We start from the raw sequence: 27,777 nt of genomic DNA on the forward strand, positions 1-27,777 counted from the left end.
AAGAGTGGATCGGCTGAGTGGTATCAATACCGTCGTCCAATCGTGGTATATCGCTGACTTACCCTCACGCTTGTCTACTCTTGCGAAGAGTGGGTCGGCTGAGCGGTATCAATGCCATCGCTCGATCACGTTATGACACTTGACTTACCCTCGCGTTTGTCTACTCTTGCGAAGAGTGGATCGGCTGAGCGCTATGAGCACCATCACGCGATCACGGTAGAACTCTGGCTTACCCTCACGCTTGTCTACCCGTGCAAAGAGAGCTATTATACTGTCAGAATCGAGTAAGATGCAAAAAAACTGCCTCTGTATTCCATAACATACGGTCTCGGCGGTCGACACGAGCAAACAAAGGATCACGACGATCCACACGAGCAAACAGAGGGTCCCTACGATCAACGCGCTTGCCGGGTCAATATTTAATGCATGTTTCTGATGGTGAGACAAACTGCGAATAGTGCTGTACACAAGTTAGCTCTACGCTTATTGAGATACGCCACAAACTAACGGTCGGCCTCGGCTACGGGGAGAGCGGAGACGGTGGAGAGGATGGAGGCAACGGTGGCGATGCTGAGGAACTTCATGTTGGCTGTTGGGCTCGGAGATGAAGTGAATAGTAAACTAAATTAGCCGAGAAACTGTGGTCTGATAGTGTCGTGACTCCAGAGTGTGAGACTTATAGCTATGAGAGTACCATCATTGCCAGAATTCTCTCCTGGTTGTGACGTATCCTCGGAGCACTGTCGTTGAGTATCGAGCCGTCGCCGTAAGATTCACTGCTCCGGAATATGTTCACGTTGGTCCGGAGTCTACTACATCAATCCGGAGTATGTCTTCAAAGATGTGTGTGAGTGTTCCACGAACTTGCAGTGCATAAGTCCGGCCTTTTTTTTTTGCACTATCAGGGAATTTCATTCGATGAAACCAGGGTTTGCAGGAATGAGCCGTCTTTTCGTGTCAGGCGAGATGTTTATTCGAATAAGTGCCGAGCATGTTCTTCGATCACACACGGAGCCCTTGTAGCCAGTTTGGGAGACAGCATATCGATGCTTGCCGTAAGAATTGTGCCAGCACAAATTTTGAGGGCTTGATTTCTTGAACACAAACCATACCATCATGCCGAACTCCATTGACATCGCAACGTGCGAAAAAGCGCCCTTCCTGGAGGAGTCACACCGAGCAAGCGCCTCTACCTCAAGTGAAGATGGCGACGATTCAAGGCCCATGTTGGAAAACACAAGTCACCCTTGGAAGGCAAGACAAACAAGATGGCTAAGATCGCCTTGGATGTTCTGTCTAGACCTCTGCTTGATTGCTCTGGTCTTCATCTTCGCCGGACGAAGGCTAGATGCTGGCACGGTGCAGCTTCAGGGTGATGTCACGGGGTTTGTTCCACACTTTGGTCAGAAGGTCACAGTTTTCCGGTCCCATCCTGAGTTTATCTCCAATCACACATCGTTGGATTCTTTAAGAAAGGCGAGACAGGCATGGATCGACTTCCTACCTCGTGGGTCGGACCTTGTTGTTGTTGTTGTTGGTTGACAAGAAAGTAGAACTAACATCGACCAGGTGGACAAGGCTATATAGCAGTCAGTACAGAAGACATGCAAAAGTATGATTTGCCAAAGCCAGTTGAATACAAGGGCAGTTACAGCCTTGGTACTTCATGGATGCATGGACTTCACTGTCTTGTAAGATCATCCAACGATGTGCCTTCTCGTCAACCGCTAATAGACCTTTCCAGTACGTTGTTATGAGTGAATATGACATGCTTGCTATGGGAATGAGGCAGCCAGGCTATGACACCTGGCATATGGATCATTGCATTGACTATCTGCGGCAGCTGATTGTGTGTAGCGGAGACATGGCCCTGGCAGGCGGAGACATTCCTGGGGGAAGCTCATTCCTGAATGTGCCACATGTGTGCAAGAACTACGACCAGATGTATAAGTATTTGGAGGAGCATCGTGACTCCGATGCGTACCAATTTGGCAGCCACGAAACACACTATGTGCCACCTTGAGAGAGGTAATCAAATGGTAGACACTCAGAATAAATAGCACACCAAAGCATTAAGAGTCCAAACAAAGAGAAATTACCGAGCCGAGTGACCGCAAACCCTGGCTGGCCGGTGACGGTGGGCTTCGCGACGAACAAGCGTCATGGGTGCCCATTGGACGCTTGAAATCCCATCGAGTTCAGGAGCTTGTTATGCAGGAACCGGCAGGCTGGTTGAAGTAGGTATATCGCATTTGGGACAGTACCAACTTTTGGGTGTAACAAAATGCAAAACCACGTGGCACGTTTACAAATATCCGCCTCTTCAAGTGATGAGCAAAACAGGATCCTTCTTTGACGCCAATCGCTAAGGTCGTTGGGCGAATCCAGATGAGCGTACGTGAATCCTTCAACGCCAAAAATCCTTCCAATGCGGCGTGGCCGTCCCGCAGCCTCGCCGCTATTTGCCCAGCATGGATGGCACTATACTGAATATAAAAGTCGCTCGACTGCAGCCAGTTCTTCTCTTAGCACGGCGACCAAGCCTCTCTGGTACGTTAGGGCTGCTTCGTCGCGAACCTGCCTCGTCGCCTTTACGCTCGTCGAGTCCAGCGTTGATTCCAGCTGCGCCGCAGCCTCGGAAGCACGCCGAACTTCAGTTCGAAGAATCACGCTTCGCGTGTGGTCGTCAAGAGGCGTGTCGACCTCAAAATTGCCTATCCGGACTCTGGTTGTGGCGCCGAACCAGCCCTGGCTCGAGGAGCCGGAGCTAGAACTTGCGGTGCCAGGCGAGGAGGATGCGCTCGAAGAGTGGGCGAGCGAGCTGTAGCAGCTGGCGGCTTTGCGCAGAATGATTACATAGATGGTAAAGTAGCTCGGGTCCGAGCACATTGAGCAGGAGGCATACTGGCGAACGACGGCGGCCGCCCAGCGAGCGACGCTCAAGATGTGATCAAAGGAGGTCGAGGCGAGGGCAGTCTCGGTTCTGTGCAGCGAATCCGACACCTGCAAGGCCGACGCGAAACAATTGCATTCCGTCATACGAAGGACCGGGTTGTCGGCATCAGCGGAACAAAAGGAACAAACGAGGATCTAGCAGACTTCAACCAAATCAGACGGAGAGAGGGGGCGGGGCCGGAATCTTGGAGCGGGCGAGGATGGGCCCAGAGGGATCGGGACAAGAGCGCGTGCGTGTGTATGTGTGCGTGCGAGAGAGAGGGTGTGGGTGGTGGTGTGGGTGACTTCTTTCTGACCACGACGGACGAGAGTTGCTCAACACGGTCTTTTAGCGAGGGGGATCGAGCGGGAGAGCAAGGGCACGGGTACGCATATTTCGCACTGCTGGCCCTTGGATCGATAAGCTAACTGTGAAGCTGGGTACGAGGCCATGAAACCGTCGCTGCAAGTGGGAAAAGCGGCCTGTCTGGCGCAGTCGTGCCCACGGCCAGGCCCGCCAGAAGCGCGCGAGCTTCGCCATGTCTGCCGCCGCCGGCCCAGTGCGACCTCTTGCGAGCCCGCCAGAACGCTGTGTTTGCCGCGAGCCTGGTCTTGTCCTCTGCCGTGATCTGCGGCTGCGTTCCTATTCGCGCCCAGCCGCAAGTGCTCAGCAGCGACGGGCCTGTCTTCTGCCGCTCGGCCAACAAGCGCCGTCGAGCCCGCGCCGTCGCATGCACGCTGGCTAACGGCCGGTACCTCCCTCCAGGATGCGGGCCGTTGCGCGTGGTCCTCCAACATCGTGTCCTCGCCCGATGTCGACGATCTGCTGGGCTGCCACTCATGTGATCTTCCAGCCGTCGCTTCTGCCGGCCGGACAATGACGCCTTCGTCTGCCCGGCGTCAACGGCCTTGTGCACTCTCCCTTCGGTTCTGTCCATGTGTCGGCGCAGGCTTGCCCAAGCCACAGGTCTCCTTCCAGAACCGCCCCGCTGGTTCCAGCTAACCGCTCTTCGCAACCCAAGCGTTCCGCTTTGGCCCCCGTGCATCGCGAGCTCGCACGAGGCACCATTCGCAACGCTGACACCGTCGATGTAAACCGGCGCAAGGAAAGGGTTCTCGGCTGGCTGTCTGGACGTCAATCGACGCCCGATGCCCGCCGATCCAGCTAGTTCTCAGATGCTCTTCAATCACCTTCCCGCTCCAGTTACCGCCCGCTGATGCGCGATCCATGGACGACTCGTCGTGGCCACGTCGAACTTACCAGACGTAACCCTCGAAATCCATCGGATCTGCAATGAATCTGCATCCAGCCCGTTTCCATGCTAGTGCCAGATGCTGCCGGCCGCGAAGCCGGCCAGGGCGATCTGCACGCTACTGTCGCCCGCCATTTGCGAGAGGTGAGCGACTGCGGATGGCCTGGGACCAGATGTTCGTGGTGGGTGGGGGTGGACTTGGATTGATTGCTATGTTGCAGCTGTACAAAGTGGGGTTTCATTCCTCAGCTGCCGCTCGAGAATCAAATAAGAACGGTACCGCCAGGTGCAGGCTGAGACGCTGCCTTTTGTTCAATTCAAGCAACCAGCATGGAGTTGGCCGGCGTCAGCCACACCACAAACCGTCCTTCCACAGGTTCCGCGGAGGCACCACGGAGGGCACAATCAAGACGGGAGTCGTCTGGGCACTTATGCACAGCCTGTGATCAGGTATGAGCACGCCGAACAGATCCCACCACGCAGTGCCTCACAACGTCGGCAGTGCTATCGTTGCAAAGTCAAATGCTCAGGCGAGAAGCCCATGTGCGATCGCTGCGCAGCGAATAAAAGCGCATGTACTTACAGCACCGGGAAGCCTTTGGGCAAACCAAAGGGCAGCAAGAACAAAGTCCAACGGCGAAAGACGAGTACGCAAGCGCCTAGACAAAACGTTGTCCCAGGTATCGATGGCATCAATCCGAGCCTCTACGACGACGAGCTGACAACGCAAACGGCAGACAAGGACTTGCTCCCCTCCCCACCAGACTCGCGCAAACGCTCTGCCGACGGGCTCTTGCCACAGGTGACCCGACCCCGGATTCCCCGACACGTCTGAGCTAACCATTGCCTAGCCAAAAAGAACCATGAGCGATGGCCCACCTGCAGAATACGGCACAGAACTAAGCCTTACGTTCCAAGCTTCGAATAGCAATACTCCGGAGTTGCAAAGTCTACCGTCTATGCAAAGTCACGACGCCATGTCGATGGTCGGGGAGCCTTTAACCTTTTATGTCGACTCCAGCAATCAAGAACAAGGGCTATCCACAGTGCTAGAGCAACCGACGCCTGGAAAGCTCGACGACGGGTTTCCCTCTGCTGGCCTCAATCTAGAAATCGATGATTTTAAGTGGTTCACTACGTCTCAATCCGAGCCCTTTGTGGCGCCCACGCCCACGACATCGCTAAATATTTCTACGCACGCAAACTCCGTCTCGGGCGACAGCAACTCGTATCATAGCTTCGCCCCCGTGCTCGAGACCTCTCCCGTGCAATTGCACAGCTCCACACAAGATCCACCCGAGCGGAAAGATCCAGCCACACCATCATGTCTCTGCGATCCAGCCGGTCTTGGGATTATATCTGAGCTTCACACGTTGCAAGTCAACCTCTCGCCCTTGGACTCGGCTCTCCTCTTGGCTAGGCGTGGCCTCAGCACCGTTTCGTCTTATCTCATGTGTCCCACATGCTCCAACCGCTTCGCCACATCGCCGTCGCTATTCCTCGCGTGCGTACTGATCTTGCAGCAAGTATTCGCGTGTTACGTGACGCTACGTATGCAGGGCACAAGGATGCTTGCAAACAGAAAGCGGGCCGACTCACCGCTCGCTGGAGCGTCAATCTGTATCGGGGAATTCGAAGTGGAGGGTGACGAGAGCTGCAACGCCCTTCTAGATGCCATTGTGCGATCCGAGATCGAACGCGGCAAGAGTGTCATCGGCACGCTGGAGCAATGGGCTGGGCGTGTCGGGGACGGCAAAGATCGGATAGCGGGCGTGCTGCTGCAGTCATTACGAGAAGAGATCGGAGTGGTGAGCTAGACTGCTTCGGTGGCGGCCATACCCTCGAGGCGTGCCGGCTCTGTTCGTCCACGGCCAATTCACGGCACGGCACGGTGGACGGCACGGTTTTTACCTTGTGGGGGCTTTACTTTCTGGGTCGCAAATGTGTTAACAGCATGCGCATGGCGGTAGTTTGTCACTCTTTTAGATACGTGTTACGGCGGCATTGAGCTTTGTACTTTTGACATCAGGCCACGACTTGTATTAAAAAAACCTGCTTCGCGAGCGAGAAGATCCCCAGCTTATCTAGCTATAACATAACAGCTTCCACGCGAGACGTTTTCGCTTCTGCACATCGCGCTTAACGTTCAACGTCTATTGGCAGCTGCTTACGCTTCTGGCGTCATGAGTCTACAGTCAAGACAGTGGCCATCGTCCAATGCCAAAAAACTGATTTACCACAACATCGTCTTAGTGGATCGTAGGCTCTCGAACACTCTGTTCCGGACTTTCCAGTGCCATGGTTGAATGGTCAGTGGGGACTGGCGTACTGACGTGTCTAGCGTCTGACTTGCCGAATGAGGTTACGACGCCGCTTATGCAGAAGCACGACGATGCAGATCACGAGAATTCGGGCGAGGGAGTCCTTTTCTGGGTGTGTGTCTGTCTGTGTTTTGCAGGCTGGACAGATGGTTCGCCCCTCATGACCTGCGTCCATGGAGAATCCTACAATCAGGAACCGAAGGGACTGGGGTCCAATAAGCGAGTCGAGACTTGTCCCTGTTTGCATGATTGGGCTTTTTTTTATTTTTTTTATTTTTTTATTTTTTTTATTTTTTTATTTATTTTTTTTTTTTATTTTTGCTGCTTTTTTGCGTGCTCTGGGGATCGCCAAAGGGGAAGAAAGACGTCAGCTTCGTGAGGTCGCTGTCAGATGTCTGAGGCCCCGGGGCGGCATGGCACAGAATCGTTACGTACGTCTCAGGCTAAGATCACGACCAGCGGAACAGCCACTACCGCTGCATGTGAAGGCAAACAAGCTCCAAGGCGGGCCAGCGTCAGACTAGAGCGGGTGAAGAACCGACTTGATTTTTTTTTTTTTTTTTTTTTCAACGCAACTATGCGCATTAAAATATTCTAGCTGCATCGCTTAACTGACCGTGAGCAAAAACAAGAACAAATCAAAACCACGCCTCCGCCGTGTCGTCGCTGCATGGTGGTGGTTACACGCCAACGGCGCTTAAACAGCCGTGAGCATGCACCACCCCCCGATCGGACATCGCAGACCCAGCGTTGATCGAGGAAACGGCAACGGCATCTTCCTTCCCTCTGCTACGTGAAGCCGTATTTTTTACTTTCTCGACTCAGTATGCCACCGCTGCGCGCGTGCTCCACTTTGGGACAACCTCACCCTATAGACTTTTCTCCGTGTCTCCACAGCCAACCCGACAGCTGCAACGGCTGCAACGGAAGCTACTCGAGCTCCCTGCAGCTATCGTACACGAGGTAGGCGATGGCGTTGACCTTCTTGGCAGGCGCGGCGGCTTCTCCGACGTCGTCAAGAAGATCAACGCAGTGCCTCGTGTGGTCGATGCTTCCAAGCTCGCTAGGAATGAGCGTGCCTTTGCCCTTATTCATAGCCATGTGTCCTCGCTCCCAAGCGTACAAGCAGTGGACAATGTGGTAGCTGTGCTCTGTCCACACAACTTCATGCTCAGACAGGGTGTCGAACTCCAGCGGCTGGGTGGCGTTGTGATCGAGGTAGAAGATCCAGGGGCCGTTACGATTCAGATACATCTGCGAGGTCTCGTGGTCATAGCATTGCGGTGGCGTCCAGGCGAAGGACATGACATCGAAGATGCATCCCATAGCCTTTGCTTCCGCCGGCGAGCTGCCGCACGAGACGAGACCAGCGTTGGCATGAGCTGAGCCGTGATCGTGAGCACCGTGACCGTGGAGCGGAACCGCTTCCTTGTGGCCCATGAACGCCGTCTTGGCGGACTCCTTGATGATCTTCAGAGGCTCCCCCTTCGTCGACACCAAAAGTAGGACCAGGACGAGCAAGGTCGTTATGGCGCTGAAGATGCAGGAAGCGACGGAGGCGTTGATCAGGCAACAGCCGAATCTGGAGAACCACCGTCGATAACGCGACTGTTTCTTCTGGCTCCCGTTTGGCTTCTCGAGGAAGGCTTCCTCCTCGCCATGGTCGGACGCGTCTTCCGACGAAACGTCATGATATGGCTTATATGATTGCGAAGCAGGATACACTACGGGGCGTCAGCGATCTATGTCGACTACAAGGCAATTAGCATAAAGCACTTACTTTTGAAACTCTTGTAGTAGTCCGCTAGGGACATATGCTCAAGATTGTAGTCGTATATGGAAGCCAGCTTAGCGGTTGAATTTCAATTGCTGCTGACTGCAGTGCACAGCAGCAAACAGGTCACCAACATGTCATCCCTCTTACGACGTCTTCCCGTCGTTCCAACTCCATATCTCCTGACCCTTCCATTCTTGGACTCGCTCGGGGCGGAGACGTTCAGCCGCGCACGCAACAGCCCCGATCAACCTCGATACTCCGGAGCGACAGCACTCTCAGCGAAAAAGGCTATACAAACTTCCGAAGTTGGACGCCGAAGCGCGAGAGCAGAGACCCTCCGAGACAATCAAGGTTAAGCCGGAACATGAGGCTCACTGGCCCATGCAGCGATCCCTAGCATCTCCACACGGAATTCCGACCTTCCCAAATTCGGAGCGTCGTGCATACAACTGTACGCCGGCCGTTCGGGAGCCTCTTACTTGCATGTGCTCTCTTTTTTTTTTTTCTTTGAACATTGGTGGTGACGCTTTCTTGTGCCATGTCGTGGCATGGCATGCGATGGCATTGTGGATCTTCCAGGCGCAAATCGCATGGATTGATATTCTAAGTTTGCAGGTCTCGGCCTTTTGAGTGTCCATGCCGTAGAAAAGCTAGAGACTTTCAGTTAACTTGAAGCTGTACAAACACTTGATGACGAAAAACAAGGCCCCCGGCATCTTCTCCCTAGCCCAGAGCAAGTTGAGCAAAGAGAAGCGTTCCTATCTAGCATTATAGCGCGATATCATCCCTCCGCTCCAAGCTCCTTTCACGATTGAAGGCAGCAATGGACAGTCTTCTTCGAACAGTCAACAAGCTCACGTTCGTCATTTCGAGGTGCGTGGGATATCATCAAGAAAAAGGCATATATACAGAAAGTGCTTGCGCTCTATTCTCTTGACAGCAGCGCGACAACAGATCGCTGCCCAAGAGCATTTTCATCTTTCAAAACTCCGTGCAAGTAAGCCACACAAAAAAAGCACATGCCGTATTAAAACGCCCCCACCCCACCTACCGTGGTTTTGTACAGCAACGTCGTTTTGAAGGCGCAAATACCCTTTCGAACATCCCGAAATATATGTCTCTCTTACACAGGTTGTACGAGAGACGTATGGATGAGGAAGTAGAGTCTCAGTACGATTCACTTGTGAGAGTGCCCCTCTTAGACCAGAACTCCTGCCACCACTCCTGGCACTTGTCATCAACCCAGCAGCCTGCGAAATGGATGACGAGGTCGCCAGGCTGCCACTTCATGGCCTCATTGCCCTCGACATAAGCATTGGCAGTGCGCTGCTTGATAAGGCCAAGGTGCTGTCTGAAGACTTTGTGGTGCTTGATGAAGTGAAGCTGTGTAACTTCTCAGTCTCGATTCCGTCTACAAACGAAAAATACGGAGGTTACGACAAGCACAATCCGTCGAACCACGTAGGAAAGCAGTATGTGGAGAAAGAAATACAGGCAAAGCACTTACCAGAGTATCCTGCTCTTGGCCCGGCCAATTCATGCGCATGAAGAACGGGTCCGCCCACATGTCTAGCAACCACTGTGAAAACTTGGATCGCCGCAGGAAGAAACTTCCCGCGTTGACGCCGTTGTGATCCTGCGCGACCAGCATGTCCAGGTCTTCGAACTTGACGTCGTGCATCTCCGGCATATACACGCCTAGAGGGGTCCACTCGCTGCCGTGATACTGTCCGCCAAAGTCTAACGCTTTGCTCATGCCGGCGTGCGAAAGCACAAGCGAGTTGAGATCCTGCTTGGGTGACATGATTATGGCGTCGAGGTCGAGAAAGAAGACCCACTGGGCTTTCGGGTATGTGTTGAAAGCGTCCACGATGGCTGGGATCTTCTTCCAGACCGGATGCGCATCGTCAAGCTCGTACTGCGAGATGTTGACAAAATGGTAGTTGTAGCCATGATATTGGCAGTAGGACTTCCGGTTCGCAGCAGTTTGGGATAGGATGTCCGCGATACCACCGTTGTGGCCTTTGCCATCCGTCGCCGTCACGATGACAACCTCTGACGGATCCGGTCCCTTGGGACTGTAATGTATATCGTCGGGAACGTGGAAGGTTGTGTTCAGCGCCGGAAGCGGATCCGCTTTCCATGCCACCTGGCTAGGACAGTCCGCCTCCTTCATCATCTTCTCTTCATCGTCCTCGCCCTTTACTTCCGACTCGACTGGTTCTTCTGACACTGGCTGCGATTCCTGCACGGGGTGATTTTCCGGAGCAGGCGGCGTGGAGCCCGACGGTACCATCTCTTCCCATTTTTGCTGTGCATCAAGCTTGATATCCTTGGGGATCGAGCCCTCCACATTCGGCGGTCTTGAAAACTTGGGCGGCGTCGACTTGATGACTGTAGTAGTATCTTCCGCTTCAGACGGCCACATCCAGTCACGCCATCCTACTGACTGTGCCGCGCTCTGTACCGACGGTTCGGACGAGCGTTTGATAAGTTGCAAGGTGACAAAAAAGATGAAGATGGCGCCGAGAGCCCCTACATATCTGGAGACCGCTTATACGTTAGCGAACACGGCTTAGAGATATGCTACTCCACGTGTCAATCCGAGATGGCGGGTTGCGCAGTCTCTTTGAAGACATAAGGACGCAGAAGCACATGTGCGCGTTCGTTCCAGGTAGAAGAGAACCAACACGGGCAAGGTAAACTCACGATTTAGTTAATCGAAGGGTCATCATGGCTGCCACGAGCAAAAGTAGTATGCGAAACCAAGATAAAAAAAAAGGATGGAAGCGATAACTCTTTCTCAACGAGCGAAAGATGAGGGACAGAGTGGGTTTTGTCGTCGCTACCTCGCGGGCATGGTAGTACAACTGGTTCTAAACGAGTATACCGTCGACGGAGATGGACGCGTTGGATATGGGCGTTGACGGAATCGACGAGACACAGAAAACAGCAGGCAGTTTTTCGCCGATGCTATAGGTGAACAAACGAAAGGGCGGCGAAGCAGAGAGATCAAAGAAAGAGAGACGAGGAGCACAAGACGAAGCAGAAGAAAGGGAGTACGCCACTTTGTGGTGGCATTAATTATTACGAGTCCTGCGCTGCGCCAGGCAAAAGGGTACACGCGCTACGAACTAACTTACTACAGAACGGCTCTGCGCAGGAAAAAGATGACGAGTGCCGTTCCCGCCCATCTCCGCTGCCCACGAGTCCCTCCAGTCGGTGCATCTGCGACACGGCCTCGACCGCCTTGCTTCCGTCGAGTCTTTCACCAGCTTTCCCCCCTATACGGGCTGCGCAGTGCAGGCTTTGGGCACCCACTAACCTTCTTCAAGGCGAGTTCCTGCTAGGCGCATCGGACACTAATTACGTCCTGGGGGGGATACACCATTTAAGGCTAAGCGCTATTTTTGGGCTTCGCGCCCCTCCACCTCCCAGCACGACACTCTGTACTCGTCGCCAGCGTCATTCGACTCCTCGCACGTTCAAATGGCTCTAGCCTAATAAGACGGCCAAACAAGCAAGGAAACCCAACCCATTCGCCCCCTCGCATCTTGGCTCAATACTTGGTAATGCTGTGGTCAAATTTCAAGCCCGAGATCTTGCCATCGTTCGCGTCCTATCCTCCCTCTCTGCGCCGCCTTTCAGGTTTCTTTCCCTTCGCAGCTCGTCTTCCTTCCCTGGCACGTACTGCGAAAACGTCGTTGATGCCTGTGCAGCACACCTCATCTGTCGCGTGTTCCACGGTTTTGATCATCTGTGAAGCGACGAGGCCATAGCATCGGCCCCCAGTGATTGGAACTGTGTCTGCTGTGCCTTGGTTCTTTCGGGACGCTGGCCTTCTTGTCTTGCCCCTCCGTGTCGAACCACAAATTGTCAAGATCTTGCGTCTACAGAGTTGAAACCGCTCTTCGCTGAACGACGGACGCGCCTGGTATCCCCTGCGCGTACCTGGCACATATCATTCGAGCACCTCCAGCTCTTGTTCTGTTCGGGGCCAAGCGTACGTGGTGATTGCGTTTCGAAACATGTTCGCTCTACTTCGTTCTGGTTTACAGCAGGCAAATCTTGCAGGGGGAATGCTGCCAAGCGGGTAAGCGGTAGCACGTGGTGGACGGAAGGATTTTTCGTCGCTGCTATGCGCGCAGACGTGAGATGTGTTTCTCTCATGAACATTGAAATCGGACACGAAACTGTGATCGGAAGTGTGCGGAAACAATCAATTCTGTGTCCATTGAATCGCAGAACGCTCATAACTACAGTACATGGGCTTTATATCAAGCATTCCAGCATGCCCAACTCCAAATTGCAAATGCTGTATACCGCCCGCTACAATTTCATCCACCCAGGGAGTATAAAAAAACACGTGGAGGGAGTGAAGAGTTGGGAGCACCCTTACTCTTACCTCTCATGCGGTCATTGCAAGATCGAGACCCAAATATGGCAGTGATGAGCCCTGATGGTTGAGTCTGTCCGTCTTCGTGCTGCCTGTGTCTCAGGAAAGGATGCAGACTGACTACTTGGGCCTGCATTAACGCCAGCTTCGCCACGCTATGATCTTGACGTAATGCTTTGAGAAAGAGACCACATCGTATAAAGCGTCTCACTCATGCTTTCATGACGCAGTAGCTATGATGATAGCTTACTCCTCGTCCTTCATGGCAACCTCTTCTGTTTTTTCCTCTCCTTCCTGATCATCCTTCTCCTGCTCAACCAACCCTTCCTTCTTCTCTGGAGCATCCTCGACCTTCATATCTTCGTCTGCCATCTCGACGTCCTCCGTGGCTCCGCCGGACGGGGCGGCCACGGTCGTGGACTGCGCGTTGGACGTTTCTTCAGCCGGAGAATCGGGCGGTGTTAGTTCAGCTCCTGGTCTTGGCGAATTTGATGTTGTGGTCTCCGCTGCAGCCGCTGAGGCTGTCGCCGTGGCAGCTGTGGTTTCCGAGGCGGCAACAGCGGTGACATCTGCTGTTGCTTCAGCAGGTACATCTTCAACTTCCTCTTCAAGCTCGTCATCACCTTCGGAGCCTTCATCAACGTCCATTTCATCCGCTTCAGCTTCAGCTTGGCCATCAGGCTCTGGTTTCGCCTCAGGATGACCACTACTCGCTCTTGACGGCTTTCCATTCGTTACTTTTGAGTTTGAGCCGGTAGACGACTCGCCTGGTGAGAGGGCAGCGTCAGCTTTCTGATCAGCAATTCTCTTGTTCTCCTCCCTCGATCCTGAGCCAATGACGCCATTGCCAGTGTTACCTGGAACCTCGACTGGCTGCCCATTCTCGTCCACATCAATATCAGGCTGAGCATGCGGATTCTCATAATCCATAATGCCGATATTTCGTGACCTTTGCTGCCCCGGCTGTCGACGAATTCCATTGCGTTCATTCATCTCCTCATCTTCCGACTCGTAGAACTCATCATCCCTAGCTATCATCTTATCTGCTTGTCGTTGCGTCAATCGGGTGTCCGGATTCTGATCTGCGTCCATGTCATCTGCTTCGTCCTCCGCATCACTGTCCATTGCCCCACCGAGAGGCGCACGAGGCACGTCCTGCATTTGCACCGACGGAGTGCCTGTCTGGCGCAGGTTCGTAACCACCTCTTCAGTAACTCGTCGTAGGTACTCCGCCGAGTTTGCGTTGTCCATGTTCGACGGATGCACGTTTAGCTCGTAGTCGGGCGCAAAATACGCGTAGTAATCATTGTAAGGGAGGTTCGGTCCAAGTTCTCTACCGATGAGGGCTCCCGTCTCGTAGGCCCACGTGCGGGCGACATTACGCATAGTGTATCCACCACCCCCAAGAACAAGTGTTGGTTTTCCAAAGGACTTGACAAACTTGACACAGTTCGCATGACCCTTCATACTGAGATTGAAACAGCCCAGACGATCTCCCGACAAGCTGTCACCTCCACACTGCAACACAATTGCGTCAGGATTATAGTTGTCCATGACAGCCTGGATGACGGGTTCGAAAACGCCCTTGTACGTCTTGTCCGTAATGCCATCGCGTAGCGGGTAGTTGACTGCGTAATACTTGCCCTTGCCCACGCCAATATCACGCAACTCGCCTGTACCGGGGAAGTACTCGCCATACTTGTGGAAGGATACGGTCATTACACGATCTGTCGTGTAGAAGGCTTCTTCGACGCCGTCACCGTGGTGGACGTCTATGTCGATGTACAAGACGCGCTTGTGGAATCGCAGCAGCTCGATGATGCCCAGCACAATATCTAAGTCACAGAGTTAGCATTGTTTGCATACATCCTTCCAAAAATGCGGTCAGACGAAACGAACCGTTGACGTAGCAAAAGCCTGAAGCTTCGCTTTTCTTTGCGTGATGCAGACCACCGGCCCAGTTTATCGCAATCTCGCACTTTTTGCGGTTGAGGCGCGCTGCCCCCTCCATGCTGCCACCGGCACTTATGCCGCAGAACTCAAACAAACCATCGAAGACAGGACAGTCATCGCCAACGTTGTATTTGCTCTGCTCCTTGCTATACGTCTCCATGTTATCTGGCGTGACCCGCTGCAGGAAATCTACGTAGTCGTCGGTGTGGAACTGTGTCATCTCGTACTTCGTCGCTGGCTTCGCACGCTGTCATTATGTCCGTCAGTACTGCTAGTACAGTCAAACGTAGAAACGCCCACGCCGCGCATGGTGTGTGCAAGATCATATGGGTAGAGTGTCGAGAGTGGCGAATACTGACGTATATCTCCATGTATTTATAGCAGCCATAGTTCATGATCAAGGAGTGCGCAACTCGTATACGATGGGGTTTCATGGGATGCCCTGCCACGTATGCGTAGTTTCCAACGTCGGAATCGTAGAAGTACGCGACCTTGTCTTTGCGGGGAAGGGTAGAGCCATGCTCGTCGAGCGGCGCGAACGCCTTATCAGACATTTCCATGCGGTTTATGTCGCGCGATGATAATTTTGAGGATGTGAGGATGGAAATTGCAGCAAGGTCGATGGTGCAGAGCAGCAGGCCAGGAGGTAGTGAAGCACGGATTGGCTGTTAAGGCGTAAAAATCAGATCAAGAGGCGCGGGAGCGCAGAGGGCGAGAGTCTTGGAAGACTGCGGAGGAAGCTTCGACATATGCCAGGGCGAGAAAGCGTGTGCTCTTTCGCCGAAGAGGCTGGGTCGCCGCTCCGAAGTCGCGCCAGGCACACATCAAAAGTGCGGCCTCATTCAGGCACGTCAGCGTCAGCTCTTCCAGCAACTGTGATCGCGCGTCCGAGAGCTGCCTGTCGCCGCCAGTTATCCTGTCTTCAGCGCCCGTAACCGTTTTGTCGCCCCGGACATACACCCAACACATCCGCCTCCAAGAGCTACCTCTTGCCATTGCAGCTTCAGATAGAACCGCTCCGAATTGTCCAACCCACTCTCATCTTTCGACGCAACACCTCGTACGACTCACATACACCACCGTCATGGATCGGTTAAACAGGATGCTTGCCGCCGCTCAGAGTATGGGCGGTGCTGGGGGTGCATCAGGTGGAGTACGTTTGACCTGTGCTACTTGACACATCCAAACACCATTCCGTTACTCTGAGCTTCTCTCAACGTTATGGATACAACATACAGGCATGCTAACACTACGGCTGACGTAGGACACCAATCTCATCGACAACTCAGAAACCGTCTACATCTCCTCTCTCGCCCTCCTCAAGATGCTGCGGCATGGTCGTGCTGGTGTTCCCATGGAAGTCATGGGTCTGATGCTAGGCGAGTTCGTAGATGACTACACAGTGCGTGTGGTAGATGTGTTCGCCATGCCACAGTCCGGCACAGGCGTCAGCGTTGAGGCTGTCGACCCAGTTTTTCAGACAAAGATGATGGACATGTTGCGGCAAACTGGACGGCCGGAGACCGTTGTAGGCTGGTATCACTCACATCCCGGGTTTGGGTGCTGGCTATCCTCTGTTGATATCAACACCCAGCAGTCGTTTGAGCAGTTAACGCCCAGAGCGGTAGCCGTGGTAGTCGATCCAATCCAATCCGTCAAGGGAAAGGTTGTCATCGACGCTTTCAGACTTATCAATCCACAGACCCTGATGATGGGGCATGAACCCCGGCAGACCACCTCGAACTTGGGACATCTCAACAAGCCGTCTATTCAGGCACTCATTCACGGCCTTAACAGACACTACTACAGCATCGGCATTAACTACAGGAAGACGGGTTTGGAGGAAAATATGCTGATGAATCTGCACAAGCACGTGTGGACTGAGGCGCTCGAGATGAATGACTTCAGGCTGGAGGCTGAGCGAAACAAGGACAAATTGCAAAAATTGGTCTCACTTGCAGAGGGCTATGAGAAGCGGGTCAAGGAGGAATCAGAGCTTACAAAGGATCAATTGAAAACGCGATATGTCGGCAAGATAGATCCCAAGAAGCGTAAGTCGGACAATATCTGCTTTGCACGAGAACGTTTGGCATCATGGGTAATCTAGCTAACAAGGCAATGCAGACATTGAGGATATTGGCCAGCAACTGCTCGAAGATAACATTGTGTCTGTCTCACGCCAGATGATCGACAAGGAGGCGTCGGTGCCGTCGACGAAGGCTAGAGTGTCTCAAACAAATGGTCATCTAAACGGAGATATGGAAACCGATGACTGAAGGCTCATGCGTCCAAGGAGCCCGAGATTACGAGAAATATGGGCGGTTCTGTACCAGCAATTTGCAAAGGCGCCGCCGTCTCACGAGGCAAATGCGCTATGATAGAAAGATCAGCGCATGACGCCATGTAATACTAGACGTGGGAAAGCATTTGCATGGCGCTGAGGGGTAGCATTCGTGAACTGACAACCTGTCGCTAGCGGGGGAAATGAATAGCTCAAAGCTTTTTTTGTTTAAAAAAATCTACTAAGGACTCGGGTAAATATACAGGGCGGAACGGAAGCTAGCCCCTAGTATCCTCAACCAGAAAGTTGCCATTCCTTTGCCGACTATGCAGAACATGGTCACTTAGCTGCCTCGCGGACCAAAAACCCTCCCTTTTACCATAAATCGAAGACGCCGTGGCCGTGTACTCGTCTTTTTATTCCAGCTCCTGTCAGCCATTATACCGATGTCGCTAATTGTGGCACAGTGCTCCTTTCTATTTCCGCTGAACGCTGCCCATGATATTACATAATACATTTGTATTTACAGGATCAATCCAGCAGCAACAGCACCGGCTCCGGCAAGCAAACCTGCAGCCTGCATAGTAGGAGCGGGTGCGACATTTTTGCTACTGGAGGCCGAGGAACTAGTAGCTGACGCAGTAGCGGCAGCAGATAGGGTTGTTGTTTTGCCAGAGTACGTTGCGGTCACAACAACGGTGGCAGCAACCGAGCTGGCGGATGCTTGATTGTACGTGCCCTGCGTGAAGCCGCAGGCGGAAGAGATGGATTTGAGGTCTGTTTGGAACATTAGCCGCCTCGCCTTTGTGTTTTCCGAACGAAAAACGGTGCTTTGGAAGGGAGAAAGGAAAGGGTAGGAAAGGTTCGCATACCGTCACCTAGGGAATTGGCTTGCTGGCAGCAGATCGCACACATGGATCCTAGGTTCACGACGTCGAAGCTAGTATTCTTGCAGATGCAGCTCGAGTCCGTCGAGGAGCTGGATGAACACGCGTCGGAGAGCTGGACGAGGGGTTTGCAGATTGTGGCACAGACAGACGGCACATCGCTCTCGTTAATGCCCAAGGCTGACACAGCGCTGAGGGCGGCGAGAGCGAAGGCGATGTTGTTGATGTACATCATTGTTGATTCCTTGACGTTTTGCGGATCCAGATGCCGGCTAACGAGTGATGGTCCAAGAAAATACCACAGCAATAGGCAATGGGCTGCGGAATCGGAGTCTGGCAGTTAAGAATACTGAGACTCGGGCAAAGGAGGGAGAGATTGTTCGTACAGAAAGCGACGGGGCAAGAATCGACGTCGACTGAGCAAGACGGCCTTTCTCAAAGGCATGAAAGCAGGGGCTCACCTCATTATTATGGCTCGCAAATCCCTGCCCAGGATACGAGACTGTGAATTTCCCGTGTGCAGAGACATGGAGAATGCCTCAGCGTCGCCCGCACCGTCGAGTTTGAGGATCAACCCCTGGCTGATCGCCTCGCGGACGATCCCTGTGTAGCTATTCTTGTGGGCTGAGTCCGCGTTATCGCCCGCGGTCTCTCCACCGTTGGCCGATGCTGGGGCCGACACCTCATCTTGCACCATCAACATGGACGGACTATTGAGTCTGCCCGACAAAGAGAAGCCTGCATTGGTCGGGGAGCCTGTGTCTTTGCTGCTCAAAGCAATTGCTAGCACGCGCATCCGGCTGCTTGGACTCTTTTTTTTTGGCAACACCCCGAATGCAAGTGGCGAAACAAATGGTCCAGCGCTGACGGGCGGTGCAGCGATCCCTGCGTCAAGCGTTCTGCTTGAGGAAGAAAGTCATCACATCGCCGTTACTTGGCTCCTGAGGCTGCCCGTCAGACGAGTGGCGCCTAATGTCAATCAATCCCAAGCTCGGCTTTTTGGGGCCACCACGTCGCAGTCAGACACTGTTGCGCGTAGCATTTGGGCAATCACCTGCTGCAGAGCTTTACCCCACACGTTATCGACGACACACTTGTATCGGAAACGCGACTGTTGGCCGATCGATTCTCGCAACTTGTGCCGCCCCCGTTCTGCGCAAGCCCTGACGTCAATCGACACCGTTGCTGTTGCGTCGAGCGATCTCAGCCTTGAGAATGGCCAAGCTACAGTTTCGGACCCTTGACAAGCTTCCGCCAGAGCTTATCGTCCAGATAGCCTCGAAGACCACGCCGGAGACGGTGCTGGCGCTGGCACAGGTGTCCAAGCTGCTGCGACAGACCTGCTACGACTCGCTTGTCTTTCTGGACTCGTTTTACAGTCACACGTGGGCGAAAGAGCACCTGGGCGGATTCTTAGCCGATGTCGATCTCGTGGCCCGCTATGCCGTTGCTGAATCGCGTTATCTCCAGTTCATCGAGAACGAGAAGACTGTGGGAAAGCTGGAGACGGGAGTCATACCGAACACGTCGGAGCTGCTGAGGTATTTACCGAACTTGGTCATGTTGAATAGTGGCGTGCCCACGCTGGATCGTAGCTTTCTTCTTGGACGCCGCCTGATATTCAAGGCTGGATTTCCTGACGAGGAGGGATTGAAAGCCGCACTTGCTGATTTAGATGAAAAGCGCTCGATTGTGTCGCTGATGATAGCATGTGGATTACTTAGGATCGCCCCCTTCATACCCTCGTCTTCATCATTAGACGAGCAGCTCCACGATCACAACGCAATCACTTTCTATACATATGACAACCTCGCGAATGGCATTCGCCGTCAGACAGCAACCTACGTCCAGCGCTTCCACGACGACAATTTAGTCGGCGTTGGCAAGATGGCCACCTTGTTAGCTTGCGCTTTTCCCGACCACACAAAGAATCCCGACCTGCCAAGCCAATATCTGTCGGCGGGCCCCCGGCATTCTACGCACGTAAATATCCCCAGCATCTCCAAAATTCCCCTGGCGCTATCTCCTACAGATATTCCCGTGCCTTTTTTGCCCATCTCAGAGTCACTGAGCTCCTGGAGGAGGTGGATACAACGTCAGAGATCAATCCAGTCGTCGCCAGAGTATTTAGATAGCGGTGAGTGGGTAGGCATGTACACGTATAATGACCCTTTTCCAATGGGGGCAATCGCCACCTTGTTGGATGCGCCGATGACTGGTATCAGGTTCACAACCCATGGCCCGCTCACTGCTGGAGGGGGATTCTTCAGTGCTGCAAGTGGGATAGATGGCGTGGGTGAGTTTGACATCTCGGTGACCACGGATAGCCATGGTTATATAAGAGGTAGGAAGTCGTACAAGCACCATCCTACAAGCTGGAGCTGGTATTTGAGCAACACGCCGTTTGGATTGTACGGATTATGGGCAACAGAAAGAGAGATTGGGGAAATAGGTATGCTGGGTGGAGCAGTGTGGCTTTGGAAAAGAGAGTGGTGTGCGTAGTTGCAATTCGCCATGTTTCCTTCCTGCAATGTTCTATGCAGTAGGATCGTCCGGATAGGCGATGAGAAATTTCTGATCGAGTCGAGAAATTGCTACAATATCTCTCAGGCGTGAGACCACAATGCACTTCTTATTTTCAAGAAGGCGAACTCCCTTTTGTGGGAGATCTGGTGTTAAATTGCTTGTTACGAACATACCATCTCTTCTCCAAGCTAGCAGTGAAAGTCTAGCTCATGACGTCGAAGCTAGAGTCTCTGGATAAGCACTTGGAATGTATTGGCTAGGAATTGACGTTATATTTACCATTTGTAGGCCTCGTACGGTCCTTGCTGGTTCTAACCAGGAAAATTCAGATCCATGCCGTCGGAAGAAGAATACTTGGCTTCCTGTTTGACACGTTGCTCTGCTTGCCTTGCAAGCCCCTCCGCTCGTTTGCGAGCTCTCCGGGCTTCTGCATCCTCGCGTTGAGACTTGGCAGACGCAGGATGCGCTGAATACGTATCGAGCACCTCTTTTCGAAATCTCGAAATCCGCTCGCTGTTGACTCTAAACCGATCATTTGCGATCCTGGTGAGCAACCGCAAGTGGTCTTCGGAAACGATGCAGACAGGATCGCCATTCTCGTCGATGTAGCCTATCACTGAATCAAGCCCGAGGCCATTCGAACGCACCGCGACCATGGGCGTGATCGAGCCGTCCTTGTTGGCCGAAAACCCCATCGCGCCACTCTCTCTAAAGCCAGCACTACTTGCGGCTGTGAGAACCTTGCTCGCATCTTCCAACGAGGCAGTGAGCATATGCAGTATCTGCATGGTTGTCAACCCTTGAAATCAGATCTTGGAACGGGATTCAAACCATAGCTTCAAACTTCATATGTATGAGAGGGGTATCATTGGTGAGGTCAGAAAGTCTTATTCCCTGTTTCATTGATAATCCGAACAACTGGCACAGGGACGTAGTTTCGGCAATGGGATCATGGCTCACAAATAACCAGCGCCCGCCGCCTTTGCCACCGGAACTGGATATAATCTTAACTGCCTGCTCATTTGAGTTGGCAGCATCTACTTGACGCTTCTTGCCTTCGACGTAAATGCTGACACGTCCAGCACAACTGCTTGTCGTCACCAGTGTCTTTATAGCGTTGATCTCTCCAAGTAGCTCCCTTATTCCTATATCAATGGATCCCTTCGGTGAGAGGTCATTGTACTCCTCTTCAGGGACTTCAAGCTCTGTAATGATGCGAATTTTCCTCTCCTCGAATGCTGTAGACATAGCAGACCTACCAACTTGGTCGACAGGTAAACGTCTCTTTTATTAAAAAAGAATCAATATTTGTATGGGAAGTCTAAGCGAAGAAGCGTGACCACGTGTTGAAGAGTCCAGGATAAAATACTTAGACGAGCGCTTAAGAACGCGTCAAAGTAGAAGCTTTGACGTGCTATCACCGACATGGTTCATGACTTCAACGACGCACAGACAATTCGATACTGATGACTTTTGAATAAAAGCGGCAAAGTCAGACGAGTAAGGGCAAAGTTAAATTTACAAAATAAGAATGCCACGAAGATCACTTAGGTTGTCGGACGTTGGGGCAGCTCGCAGCTCTTCCAAGCGCCCCAAGTCCTCAGACGGCACTTCGAAGAGTAAGCGAGTAAAGCAGCAAAATGTCTCTAAAGATGCAGAAGAAGAAGTTTCAGACAACCTGGAAGACATTTCAGGCACTGAGGAGGATGAAAAAGAATCTGGATACGAAGATTCGACAGGCCCAGATGAGTCCGAGGAAGAGTCGGAACAGGAGTCCTCTGAAGGCGAGCCAATTACGAGAAGGTCTGGAAGTGGTGCCAAACGCAGTTTCTCTAGAAAAGCTTCCGCTTCTGCCGGTGGGAAAGGGAGGCCTAAAGCCGAAAAGGAAATCTGGCGGCCTGGAGTGAAAACTGGAATGGGGCCTGGAACCCAGGTCGTATTCAAGAAGCCGAGAGCGAGATCACCAGGCGACACTCCGTACACTGATGAGACTATACACCCTAACACCATGCTGTTCTTGAAGGAGTTGGCTGCGAACAACAGTCGCCAGTGGCTTAAAAGTATGTCTCCATTTTCTTGATTGGACCAATGCAGACACTACTCTAGCTTCCAATACAACACGATCTACAACTACTAACACCTTCCAGTGCACGATCCCGACTATCGTGCTTCGTGGAAAGACTTTGAGACTTTCCTGGAAGCTCTTACGCAGGGTATCATTACGGTAGATGACACCGTGCCAGAGCTGCCAATCAAAGATATTGTAGGTGTGCAAATGTTCTCTCTTGGTCCACTTCCTTATCTTTTCCCCTGCAGATTTTTCGAATATACAGAGACGTCCGATTCAGTAAAGATCAGACTCCTTATAAGACTCATTTTTCGGCCGCGTGGTCCCGCACTGGTAAGCAGCGGCAGCTGGACCTCTGTAGACGCAACAACCCGTAGCTAAAATTAAACACGATAGGACGCAAAGGCCCGTACGCTGTCTATTACCTACAAATCAAGCCAGACGGTGGCAGCCTGGTTGGTAAGTCTTTCTTTAAGTCTATTTTATATTGTCTGTGATGCTTGTTCTTCGTTGATATGCCACTCTATGCTAGTCGTTTCCTAGAGGATGATAGATCAATCGCCTCCTTGATCTAGGGAAGTGTCTCCTCCTGAGCGCCAAAGTGAAACCATATTCATAACAGAAAGAGTTGAAAATCGGCTTGTTAAAGCCAATTTCCAACCGAGATTTAAGCCTAAGGTTATCACTCTCTTTGCCCAACTCAAGAATTCTGAAGAATAGGCGAATAGTACTTGTAGGGGCGCAATCTGTTCTGCTTTCCACAGTTCTCAACACCAAATCCTATCAAGACTTCCCTCTTCCATCTCTTTTGTGGAAATTCGAAGCTGGTTACTGACGAGGGGATCTACAGGAGGGGGTTTGTGGATGCCAGAAGCAGCAGCATTAACTGCGCTTCGTCAGGACATCGACAGGCGACCAGAACGAATCAAATCCGTGCTTTCTTCCGCTGGCATTCGTAAAGAGTTTCTCGGTGGCGTCGCGAAGGATGAAGCGAAGGTCGTCAAAAGGTTCGTGAATGAGCATGCGGAGACCAGTCTGAAGACGAAGCCAAAGGTGAGCGATTCATCCCATCTCTTTCGCACGAAGCGGGCCAAGACAAGAGCATTCCGAGCAAGTATACGTGTTATCGCAGCAACAAGAGCCTTCTCGATAAAGGTAGTATCAAAGCATGATGGGTCTGATGGCATAAATGCTTTGTGGGCATCAAAACTCATTGCAATACTCTGCCAATCCAGTACAATGGGCTCGACGTCGGTACCCCGATTCGGAGATAGGGTCCGCTGGTCACGTTGCGGTCATGACAGTTACGACTAACACTAGGTCCCAAAAGTATTTCAAGACTAATCGTTTCATGCCCTTCATAATTTCATAGAATTAGCGGATAGAAGCGGACCAGACTCTGCGGTACTCTTATGAAAGAGTGTGTATTGGTGGACCTAGAGCATCCGCTGTTTGGAATACTGGTCAACTCTGCTAAGGCCACGACTACAGAGGGCCGGAACGGGACGAAACCTGGCATTCGCCAACGGAGAATCGCCTTCATCCTCGAAAGCGAAGATGATCGAGAAAGGATCGAACCATCAAATGTCCCAGCCTCTGCCGCCAATAGCCCTCTCCTTGTAGACCTGAGAGCTTTATGTGGTCGGATAACGCGCTCAATTATGTTCGTCATTTGAGAATGGTCTGCAAATGGACGCTATCGTATCGGCATCTGTCCCGCTCTTGCTCAGGCGAGTGTGCATCACATCTCCGGGGATCCCTGGGGAATTTGCACGTCCACCCCAAAATGGGTCGCACCACTCACTGGCTTCACATTTCTCATATTTTGGCTTCACCACATCCATTCAAGTACCGTGATTGACAATGTTAACTTCTAGGGATTCGATCCTGATCACAAAGATATTGAACTTCTCCGGCTTAAAAACTTTACGCTTCATCGGAAGCTTCGCGACGAGGATGTGGTGAGTCCCAATGCAGTCGAGATCATCGTGGACCTGATTTCGCACCTTGTACCATTCGTAAGTGCTCAATTCTTTCTGCGGGCTGGATCTGGAATCGGTGAAGCGCACTTCTGCACAAAGCCTCGTCCCATCACACTCATCGTTGCATGCTTTCGGTCCCAAGATTAAAAAGAGGATAATTCCAGCGGCAAGATCAGAATTCAAAACTCCTGATCTAGTGCCGATATGGAAGCGGTCTGGGGCATACTTATGCCTAATGCGTTGTGATGTTCAAGTTCTCGAGGCCAGGTTGGCCTCGACCCGCAAGGATCTAGGTCGAGTTGTTCATTTGACCAGCCAGCGGCGGCGTTGCTGGGCTCCTTTACTGGCAGCCACAGAAGAATCTACTGCTGACTTAGACCACACCAGGTAACTTACCTCAACGATGTCGTAAGGCCTGACCAGCCAAGCGATGGCGAAGAAGAGGAGCCTAGTGACGATGAAGACGATGATTGATCACATTTCTTGACTCGAAGGTGCGATTTTGCCTGGCGGAAAAGCCACGTCGCTGGCTCACTTAGTGACTCTGGGATGGGCGTGATGGCGAATCGTTCTCGGTGTGTAGTATGAGAGTGTCTGCTCAACAATAGAAAAACAGCACAGGATTGCATGAAAGCCATGGTCTTGTGCATTGTATGCAATGCAAACCTACGTGGCACTCATACAGAGGAGACGGAGCCACAGGACGGTGAGCGGATCGACTTCCTGATTGGACGGACGTTGGAAACTAGTCCACACGCAATCCCGGCTCTGCAGCGGCCAGACGGGAAGGGCCATGCCGGAACGCATACACTTTCAGTCAGGTGACCGCGCCAAGTGGAGCCCCGTTATAAGGGGGGTTTGCCGCGCGCCGTGCGTATTGGCATCTTCTCCCCAAGCGCGGGAAACCAGCCGTCTTAGCGCAAAGCCACGTCCCAGGCTTCTGCAGCAGCCTTGGCCGATCGAGTCTGTCTGACCGGCAGCCGTTCGCTGCATCGATTGCAAGCACGTCGGGGCCAATCCGTGACTTTCATTCGCTCGCTCGCGCCCTCGTCAGCTGGCTGGCCGCTGCGGTTTTCTTGAGTCCCATCTCTGGCCAAAGCAAAACCCCAAGTTCGAGGCTGCCTCCTTTGGTCAGGATTGCAGTTATCTGAACACATGCAAGTTCACCCTGCCGTGACACATCAGTCTAGGCTAAGGCTACAGAGTCCGCAGGAACGTCTCTTTGTATCCCAGCATGATTTGCGCGCTTTCAATCGTTGGCCTTAATTCTCCACTCGCGACGGGCCGTTGCAGGGCGAGACGGTCCGCCCTTGTTTTATTTTCATCAATCCATCTCATCAAGCATCCTCTCTCTTGCAATCCTAGCGAGTTCCTTGGGCTTGCTTTTTACGCCTCGACAGGTAATAGGTGTGATCGTCGTTGCCCCAAGCGTACTGTTTTGGTTCCTCCACCAATACTTGGCTCATGGCCAGTTTTTGAGTAACCTTGCACGACGGCTGAAGGGTGCAGCAAGAACCATGCGGCTCGGACGTCCCATGCTGCAAACAGTCCCTGCCGTGTCGCTTCCCATCCTTTTCTGCGTCATCTTCCTTTTTTTGCGCAAACGTTGACTCAAGCCGTGCTCCCAAGCTGTGTGGGGGTTTTACGAAATTGGCATCCCCTTTAGAAAGGATGCGAACTCGAGCCGGTCAGGTTCTTGTTGCTCCGGCCTGGCAACAAGGATCTCACGCCCAAGAGGTCTCATCGCACAAAGTTGCAGGACGTTGGAAATTGAAGAGAACTGCTTGCACACCGCGAAAGGCGCTTGTGAGAGGACGAACTTGTGTCTCCCTGTGCTGTGAATGCAGCTCTTCCTCAGGCGAGGATTCGACGCGTGAACGACTGGGCAACCGAACGTTGGTATCGATGAAAATGGTTTCGAATATAGTTTGGATCTGAAACGTCGCCTAAAATTGCGTCAATCGCTCTTGCCGCTAAACGTTGACAAAGGTCGCCGCGCCATCATTGGGCTCCGTTGCGTTCTCTGACGTCTCAGACGACAATCTTTGCTCGGTATTCTGCACCGCTCAAGCTTGTGAGACAGCCAATAGAGAATTGTTCCGAGCATGTGTGCCACCATCCTTAGATGGCACGTTGCTTTAGTGAGGACGACTTTACGATGTCATTTTAGCTAAAAAAAAAAATAAAGAGCAAAAAAACCTCTAACTTTGATACACCACGTTTGCGCCCCGGGCCGCTCCATCACGGATGGAAGCATGCTGTCAGACAGGGAGGTGGATTGTGATAGATCGTACGTATACATGGTATCGATAGTTGAAGGAAGCATGCAGATGCCCACCTGAGCTCTGGCCCTGTCTGGATTTTGATTTTGAAGTGACAACTTCCGCAGAGGGCAGGGTACGGAGCGAAGTGTCCGTGACAGCAGTTCACAAGCTGGCCGACAAGCATGGATGCTGTAGCGACCATGCAAAAGTTATCACTCTTTGCTATCCAGCTGACTTGATCATCGATCCTTCAAATGTGCCGTCATCAGTGCTCGCTTCTCATCTGCGCTTCACCGCTTTTCGCTTCTGCATCCAGCATCGATAGTTGCATGACGGTTCGACCAGGTGACCATGGCAGTCGCTTTGTACATGCAAGCAGTCTGATTAGGTAGAACACTTTGGGAGGAAGACTTGGCCATTTAGACAGCACTTGATGGCGGTTAGGCTTTGAAGCTTCCGCTGTTTGATCAATTTTCCGTTTTCTGGCGCATCATTTTAGGGCATACAGCAATACTAGCTCACGGATACTGCCCCTCGCGCTGCCTCGGCCCGCCCTTATCCGCAGCAAGTCAGCATCATGCGGCAGGAACCGGAGATCCCAGCATGGGGAGACAAAGTGGGAGTTGTACTAGAGGAATAAAATAAAGCGAAATGCAGCGAAATGGACCGCAGCCCCCCGTCTTTCGGCCGATGGAGAAAGGGTCCTGCATAGTCACGAGAGCGATTATGAGAGTTGACGGGGGCAGAAGAAGAAGAAGAACAAGATGAAGATGATGATGAAGGGGAAGGAATTAGAGCAGGATCGCGGTCAGTTTGACGCACAAAGCCCCAAGAGGCGGTGAGATACTTAGCTGACAACTCGAGGGAGGCCTGTTTTTTCCACAGCGCGCTTGTCTCCAGTTTATGGGAAAGCTGCAAGCAGACCGGCGGGAGACAGGCGACCTGGGTACTTTGAAGCAACTGAGTCATCGACCAATCATGGGGACAATTTATTCGATTAATTGGAAAATTGGAGCCCTCTCCAGGTTTGCCTGTCCAATGTTGGCGGGAGGCAAAGCATCGCTCCAAGCCGATTCGCTCCTTTGGCAGACGCTGTGTGTCAACGTCACCATCCGCCGAGTGTGCTGGAGGTGTC

General features: G+C 52.5%; 12 protein-coding genes across 18 annotated transcripts in view; 5 read left to right on the plus strand and 7 right to left on the minus strand.

Annotated features, from left to right (window-relative positions):
• Window positions 1-584, minus strand: part of PV09_00241 (uncharacterized protein) — a gene marked incomplete at its 5' end in the record, with an annotated part of 2,023 nt that extends 1,439 nt beyond the window's left edge. The window contains 6 exons of the mRNA XM_016352949.1: window positions 63-98; window positions 149-184; window positions 234-263; window positions 325-403; window positions 450-460; window positions 509-584. Coding sequence (XP_016219206.1) covers window positions 63-98; window positions 149-184; window positions 234-263; window positions 325-403; window positions 450-460; window positions 509-584 — 268 coding nt within the window. The remainder of the gene's footprint in view (window positions 1-62; window positions 99-148; window positions 185-233; window positions 264-324; window positions 404-449; window positions 461-508) is intronic.
• Window positions 585-989: 405 nt separating this feature from the next.
• On the plus strand, window positions 990-2,085 carry PV09_00242 (uncharacterized protein). Its single transcript, XM_016352950.1, has 3 exons — window positions 990-1,507; window positions 1,570-1,691; window positions 1,745-2,085. Exons 1-3 carry the CDS (start codon window positions 1,117-1,119, stop codon window positions 2,021-2,023), a joined length of 792 nt encoding a protein of 263 aa, XP_016219207.1. The 5' UTR covers window positions 990-1,116; the 3' UTR covers window positions 2,024-2,085.
• A 396-nt stretch (window positions 2,086-2,481) lies between these two features.
• On the minus strand, window positions 2,482-3,039 carry PV09_00243 (uncharacterized protein; the record flags this gene model as incomplete). Its single annotated transcript, XM_016352951.1, has 1 exon — window positions 2,482-3,039. One exon carries the CDS (start codon window positions 3,037-3,039, stop codon window positions 2,482-2,484), a length of 558 nt encoding a protein of 185 aa, XP_016219208.1.
• A 1,129-nt stretch (window positions 3,040-4,168) lies between these two features.
• PV09_00244 lies at window positions 4,169-6,325 on the plus strand. Of its 4 annotated transcripts, XM_016352953.1 has the most exons (4): window positions 4,169-4,637; window positions 4,690-4,867; window positions 4,925-4,989; window positions 5,039-6,325. In XM_016352953.1, the coding sequence occupies exons 1-4, from the start codon at window positions 4,518-4,520 to the stop codon at window positions 6,002-6,004; spliced, it is 1,329 nt and encodes a 442-aa protein (XP_016219210.1). In that variant the 5' UTR covers window positions 4,169-4,517; the 3' UTR covers window positions 6,005-6,325. The 4 variants fall into 4 exon arrangements, with proteins under 4 accessions (XP_016219210.1, XP_016219212.1, XP_016219209.1 ...); XM_016352955.1 differs by having other exon boundaries at window positions 4,169-4,867; XM_016352952.1 differs by having other exon boundaries at window positions 4,690-4,989.
• A 729-nt stretch (window positions 6,326-7,054) lies between these two features.
• PV09_00245 (uncharacterized protein) lies at window positions 7,055-8,595 on the minus strand. The gene is made up of 2 exons (XM_016352956.1): window positions 8,289-8,595; window positions 7,055-8,232 (listed from the first exon to the last, which is right to left on the minus strand). Exons 1-2 carry the CDS (start codon window positions 8,320-8,322, stop codon window positions 7,439-7,441), a joined length of 828 nt encoding a protein of 275 aa, XP_016219213.1. The 5' UTR covers window positions 8,323-8,595; the 3' UTR covers window positions 7,055-7,438.
• A 251-nt stretch (window positions 8,596-8,846) lies between these two features.
• Window positions 8,847-11,353, minus strand: PV09_00246 (uncharacterized protein). The gene is made up of 3 exons (XM_016352957.1): window positions 10,995-11,353; window positions 9,793-10,828; window positions 8,847-9,668 (listed from the first exon to the last, which is right to left on the minus strand). The coding sequence occupies exons 1-3, from the start codon at window positions 11,018-11,020 to the stop codon at window positions 9,453-9,455; spliced, it is 1,278 nt and encodes a 425-aa protein (XP_016219214.1). The 5' UTR covers window positions 11,021-11,353; the 3' UTR covers window positions 8,847-9,452.
• Window positions 11,354-12,491: 1,138 nt separating this feature from the next.
• On the minus strand, window positions 12,492-15,368 carry PV09_00247 (histone deacetylase RPD3). Its single transcript, XM_016352958.1, has 3 exons — window positions 14,994-15,368; window positions 14,581-14,881; window positions 12,492-14,516 (listed from the first exon to the last, which is right to left on the minus strand). The coding sequence occupies exons 1-3, from the start codon at window positions 15,192-15,194 to the stop codon at window positions 12,928-12,930; spliced, it is 2,091 nt and encodes a 696-aa protein (XP_016219215.1). The 5' UTR covers window positions 15,195-15,368; the 3' UTR covers window positions 12,492-12,927.
• A 136-nt stretch (window positions 15,369-15,504) lies between these two features.
• Window positions 15,505-17,288, plus strand: PV09_00248 (26S proteasome regulatory subunit rpn11). Its single transcript, XM_016352959.1, has 3 exons — window positions 15,505-15,787; window positions 15,899-16,685; window positions 16,759-17,288. Exons 1-3 carry the CDS (start codon window positions 15,719-15,721, stop codon window positions 16,908-16,910), a joined length of 1,008 nt encoding a protein of 335 aa, XP_016219216.1. The 5' UTR covers window positions 15,505-15,718; the 3' UTR covers window positions 16,911-17,288.
• PV09_00249 (uncharacterized protein) lies at window positions 17,113-18,377 on the minus strand. The gene is made up of 2 exons (XM_016352960.1): window positions 17,788-18,377; window positions 17,113-17,692 (listed from the first exon to the last, which is right to left on the minus strand). The coding sequence occupies exons 1-2, from the start codon at window positions 18,035-18,037 to the stop codon at window positions 17,439-17,441; spliced, it is 504 nt and encodes a 167-aa protein (XP_016219217.1). The 5' UTR covers window positions 18,038-18,377; the 3' UTR covers window positions 17,113-17,438.
• Window positions 18,378-18,509: 132 nt separating this feature from the next.
• Window positions 18,510-20,599, plus strand: PV09_00250. Of its 2 annotated transcripts, XM_016352962.1 has the most exons (2): window positions 18,510-19,961; window positions 20,028-20,599. In XM_016352962.1, exons 1-2 carry the CDS (start codon window positions 19,018-19,020, stop codon window positions 20,302-20,304), a joined length of 1,221 nt encoding a protein of 406 aa, XP_016219219.1. In that variant the 5' UTR covers window positions 18,510-19,017; the 3' UTR covers window positions 20,305-20,599. The 2 variants fall into 2 exon arrangements, with proteins under 2 accessions (XP_016219219.1, XP_016219218.1); XM_016352961.1 differs by having other exon boundaries at window positions 18,510-20,599.
• On the minus strand, window positions 19,517-21,664 carry PV09_00251 (uncharacterized protein). Its single transcript, XM_016352963.1, has 3 exons — window positions 21,160-21,664; window positions 20,608-21,110; window positions 19,517-20,549 (listed from the first exon to the last, which is right to left on the minus strand). Exons 1-2 carry the CDS (start codon window positions 21,574-21,576, stop codon window positions 20,640-20,642), a joined length of 888 nt encoding a protein of 295 aa, XP_016219220.1. The 5' UTR covers window positions 21,577-21,664; the 3' UTR covers window positions 19,517-20,549; window positions 20,608-20,639.
• A 109-nt stretch (window positions 21,665-21,773) lies between these two features.
• Window positions 21,774-25,335, plus strand: PV09_00252. Of its 3 annotated transcripts, XM_016352966.1 has the most exons (7): window positions 21,774-22,388; window positions 22,476-22,591; window positions 22,645-22,729; window positions 22,793-22,855; window positions 23,247-23,449; window positions 24,274-24,414; window positions 24,766-25,335. In XM_016352966.1, exons 1-7 carry the CDS (start codon window positions 21,860-21,862, stop codon window positions 24,850-24,852), a joined length of 1,224 nt encoding a protein of 407 aa, XP_016219223.1. In that variant the 5' UTR covers window positions 21,774-21,859; the 3' UTR covers window positions 24,853-25,335. The 3 variants fall into 3 exon arrangements, with proteins under 3 accessions (XP_016219223.1, XP_016219222.1, XP_016219221.1); XM_016352965.1 differs by lacking the exon at window positions 24,766-25,335 and having other exon boundaries at window positions 24,274-24,711; XM_016352964.1 differs by lacking the exons at window positions 24,274-24,414; window positions 24,766-25,335 and having other exon boundaries at window positions 23,247-24,135.
• The last annotated feature ends 2,442 nt before the right edge of the window (window positions 25,336-27,777 follow it).

Source organism: Verruconis gallopava, assembly GCF_000836295.1.
Source record: "Verruconis gallopava strain CBS 43764 unplaced genomic scaffold supercont1.1, whole genome shotgun sequence".
NCBI lineage: Eukaryota > Fungi > Ascomycota > Dothideomycetes > Venturiales > Sympoventuriaceae > Verruconis > Verruconis gallopava.

Coding starts and splice junctions, on each gene's coding strand:
- PV09_00251 (XM_016352963.1), bottom strand. CDS start 21,576: ATGTCTACAGCATTCGAGGAGAGGAAAATTCGCATCATTACAGAGCTT. Junction 21,111..21,159: donor ATATGAAGTTTGAAGCTATG/GTTTGAATCCCG, acceptor ACAACCATGCAG/ATACTGCATATGCTCACTGC.
- PV09_00249 (XM_016352960.1), bottom strand. CDS start 18,037: ATGATGTACATCAACAACATCGCCTTCGCTCTCGCCGCCCTCAGCGCT. Junction 17,693..17,787: donor AGCCAATTCCCTAGGTGACG/GTATGCGAACCT, acceptor TGTTCCAAACAG/ACCTCAAATCCATCTCTTCC.
- PV09_00246 (XM_016352957.1), bottom strand. CDS start 11,020: ATGATGACCCTTCGATTAACTAAATC. Junction 10,829..10,994: donor ACCCTTCGATTAACTAAATC/GTGAGTTTACCT, acceptor AGCGGTCTCCAG/ATATGTAGGGGCTCTCGGCG. Junction 9,669..9,792: donor GCCAAGAGCAGGATACTCTG/GTAAGTGCTTTG, acceptor GAAGTTACACAG/CTTCACTTCATCAAGCACCA.
- PV09_00250 (XM_016352961.1), top strand. CDS start 19,018: ATGGCCAAGCTACAGTTTCGGACCCTTGACAAGCTTCCGCCAGAGCTT.
- PV09_00252 (XM_016352964.1), top strand. CDS start 21,860: ATGCCACGAAGATCACTTAGGTTGTCGGACGTTGGGGCAGCTCGCAGC. Junction 22,592..22,644: donor AGCTGCCAATCAAAGATATT/GTAGGTGTGCAA, acceptor TTTCCCCTGCAG/ATTTTTCGAATATACAGAGA. Junction 22,730..22,792: donor GGCCGCGTGGTCCCGCACTG/GTAAGCAGCGGC, acceptor TAAACACGATAG/GACGCAAAGGCCCGTACGCT.
- PV09_00248 (XM_016352959.1), top strand. CDS start 15,719: ATGGATCGGTTAAACAGGATGCTTGCCGCCGCTCAGAGTATGGGCGGT. Junction 15,788..15,898: donor CTGGGGGTGCATCAGGTGGA/GTACGTTTGACC, acceptor CGGCTGACGTAG/GACACCAATCTCATCGACAA. Junction 16,686..16,758: donor CAAGATAGATCCCAAGAAGC/GTAAGTCGGACA, acceptor AAGGCAATGCAG/ACATTGAGGATATTGGCCAG.
- PV09_00242 (XM_016352950.1), top strand. CDS start 1,117: ATGCCGAACTCCATTGACATCGCAACGTGCGAAAAAGCGCCCTTCCTG. Junction 1,508..1,569: donor ATGGATCGACTTCCTACCTC/GTGGGTCGGACC, acceptor AACATCGACCAG/GTGGACAAGGCTATATAGCA. Junction 1,692..1,744: donor TGCATGGACTTCACTGTCTT/GTAAGATCATCC, acceptor AGACCTTTCCAG/TACGTTGTTATGAGTGAATA.
- PV09_00244 (XM_016352952.1), top strand. CDS start 4,518: ATGGAGTTGGCCGGCGTCAGCCACACCACAAACCGTCCTTCCACAGGT. Junction 4,638..4,689: donor TATGCACAGCCTGTGATCAG/GTATGAGCACGC, acceptor CAACGTCGGCAG/TGCTATCGTTGCAAAGTCAA. Junction 4,990..5,038: donor CCGACGGGCTCTTGCCACAG/GTGACCCGACCC, acceptor ACCATTGCCTAG/CCAAAAAGAACCATGAGCGA.
- PV09_00245 (XM_016352956.1), bottom strand. CDS start 8,322: ATGTCCCTAGCGGACTACTACAAGAGTTTCAAAA. Junction 8,233..8,288: donor CTACTACAAGAGTTTCAAAA/GTAAGTGCTTTA, acceptor GACGCCCCGTAG/TGTATCCTGCTTCGCAATCA.
- PV09_00247 (XM_016352958.1), bottom strand. CDS start 15,194: ATGGAAATGTCTGATAAGGCGTTCGCGCCGCTCGACGAGCATGGCTCT. Junction 14,882..14,993: donor ATAAATACATGGAGATATAC/GTCAGTATTCGC, acceptor ACATAATGACAG/CGTGCGAAGCCAGCGACGAA. Junction 14,517..14,580: donor AGGCTTTTGCTACGTCAACG/GTTCGTTTCGTC, acceptor TCTGTGACTTAG/ATATTGTGCTGGGCATCATC.